At 44.3% G+C, this 2,054-nt stretch overlaps 1 protein-coding gene across 1 annotated transcript; it reads left to right on the top strand.

Annotated features, from left to right (window-relative positions):
• The first annotated feature begins 217 nt into the window (after positions 1-217).
• PRPS1L1 (phosphoribosyl pyrophosphate synthetase 1-like 1) lies at positions 218-1,257 on the top strand. The gene has a single exon (XM_015589435.1). The coding sequence runs from the start codon at positions 258-260 to the stop codon at positions 1,212-1,214; it is 957 nt and encodes a 318-aa protein (XP_015444921.1). The 5' UTR covers positions 218-257; the 3' UTR covers positions 1,215-1,257.
• The last annotated feature ends 797 nt before the right edge of the window (positions 1,258-2,054 follow it).

Here is a 2,054-nt window from a genome sequence, read left to right as displayed (position 1 = left end):
TAGTAGGGAAAAAAATCCATAAACTGAAGAAAGACTTGATTATTTAGTTTAAAACTGTGAAGTGGGTGGCAACCAGGATTTTTTTTTTTTTTTTTTCCTTAAAGACCCAGGGGCAACTTACAGCTGTGTACAGCCGAAAGAGACCGAAACCGTCAGTAACAACCACCGGAAGCCGTTAGAGTCTGGTCTGACTTCCGTTCAAATGTCGTTGGCAGCGTTGATTGCTGGATCAAGAGTGCCTAGGGCAGGTGACTAAAATGCCAAATATCAAAATCTTCAGCGGCAGCTCCCATCAGGACTTATCCCAGAAAATTGCTGACCGCCTGGGCCTGGAGCTAAGCAAGGTGATGACCAAGAAATTCAGCAACCAGGAGACAAGCGTGGAAATTGGCGAGAGTGTGCGTGGAGAGGACGTCTACATAGTGCAGAGTGGTTGTGGAGAAATCAACGACAATCTAATGGAGCTTTTGATCATGATTAACGCCTGCAAGATTGCTTCAGCCAGCCGGGTTACCGCAGTCATCCCATGCTTCCCTTACGCCCGGCAGGATAAGAAGGATAAGAGCCGGGCTCCAATCTCTGCTAAGCTTGTTGCAAATATGCTGTCTATAGCAGGCGCGGATCATATCATCACCATGGACCTACATGCTTCTCAAATTCAGGGCTTTTTCGATATCCCAGTAGACAATTTGTATGCAGAGCCAGCTGTCCTGAAATGGATAAAGGAGAATATCTCTGAATGGAGAAATTGCACTATTGTCTCACCAGATGCTGGTGGAGCCAAGAGGGTGACCTCCATTGCAGACTGGTTGAATGTGGACTTTGCCTTGATTCACAAAGAACGGAAGAAGGCCAATGAAGTGGACCGCATGGTGCTAGTGGGAGATGTGAAGGACCGTGTGGCTATCCTTGTGGATGATATGGCTGACACTTGTGGTACAATCTGCCTTGCAGCTGACAAGCTTCTCTCAGCTGGAGCCACCAGAGTTTATGCGGTCTTGACTCATGGAATCTTTTCTGGTCCAGCCATTACTCACATCAACAGTGCATGCGTTGAAGGAATAGTAGTTACCAATACCATACCTCAGGAGGATAACATGAAACGTTGCTCAAAAATACAGGTGATCGATATCTCCATGATTCTTGCAGAAGCCATCAGGAGAACTCACAATGGCGAATCTGTTTCCTACCTATTCAGCCATGTCCCTTTATAATAGAATAACTTTGGGGTTATTCTATTTTAAAATAGAATAAGATAAAATAAAAAATATAACCTGTGCATTGTTTTCCCTTGGTATTTGATGAAAAGTTCGCCAGAAGACCCAGCTTGTTCCATTGTGGCTTTCTATATCCACATCAGGTCTATTAAAGTTCATCTTAAATTGCAGAAAGACAGGTTGAGAATAATTATTGAGATTTCCTATCTGGGTTTTCTCATTTTGGCTTCTTTGATGATTTTGTGAGCCTTGCAGCTTGGACTACAGTCCAGCTGCAGATTTCAGACTTTGAGGGTGTTGTGTGGCTGTGTTTGGAAGTGATTGGGGAAGCTTAGATTACTTTACATATGAATGCTTCAGATTTCTTACTTTGTTCAGAACTAGCAATGCAGACAAACTCAATCCACCATCGCCACCCCCTCCACTCTCTGAACCCCTTACATTCTCTTGCTTCCATTCCTCCCCGCATTTGTCACAAGTTCACCAAGGCCTACACTAACTTGCATCAAGAGCCCTGAGCGCCCCCAAACCTGGTTCTCTTGGTTGCTGAGCCCCCCGCAAGGCAGGAGCAGCAGCTTTCAGCTTGAACAATTATCGGGTAGGGTCATGAGAGGAGGCTACAAAGTGCAGCAAATACGTCTTGAGAGGACAAAGACAAATCTACCACCATTTATTTGGAGACTGTGTACCTTGGATTCCCTGTTATACCTTTTTCTTTTGATTTAGCTCTATCTCCAACCATCTGACTTTTTCCTGGCCAAATATCTTGTTGGGCTCAATAATCAATGTACCAGTCTTTTGAACTCAAACTCACTTCCTTCTATATAATCTCTAACA

The sequence above is a fragment of the Pteropus alecto genome, unplaced genomic scaffold (assembly GCF_000325575.1).
Source record: "Pteropus alecto unplaced genomic scaffold, ASM32557v1 scaffold21, whole genome shotgun sequence".
Classification (NCBI taxonomy): domain Eukaryota; kingdom Metazoa; phylum Chordata; class Mammalia; order Chiroptera; family Pteropodidae; genus Pteropus; species Pteropus alecto.
This window is presented reverse-complemented; position numbering and strand designations above follow the sequence as displayed.

What these genes read in the sequence shown, in the direction of transcription:
- PRPS1L1 (XM_015589435.1), top strand. Translation starts at nt 258, where the DNA reads ATGCCAAATATCAAAATCTTCAGCGGCAGCTCCCATCAGGACTTATCC.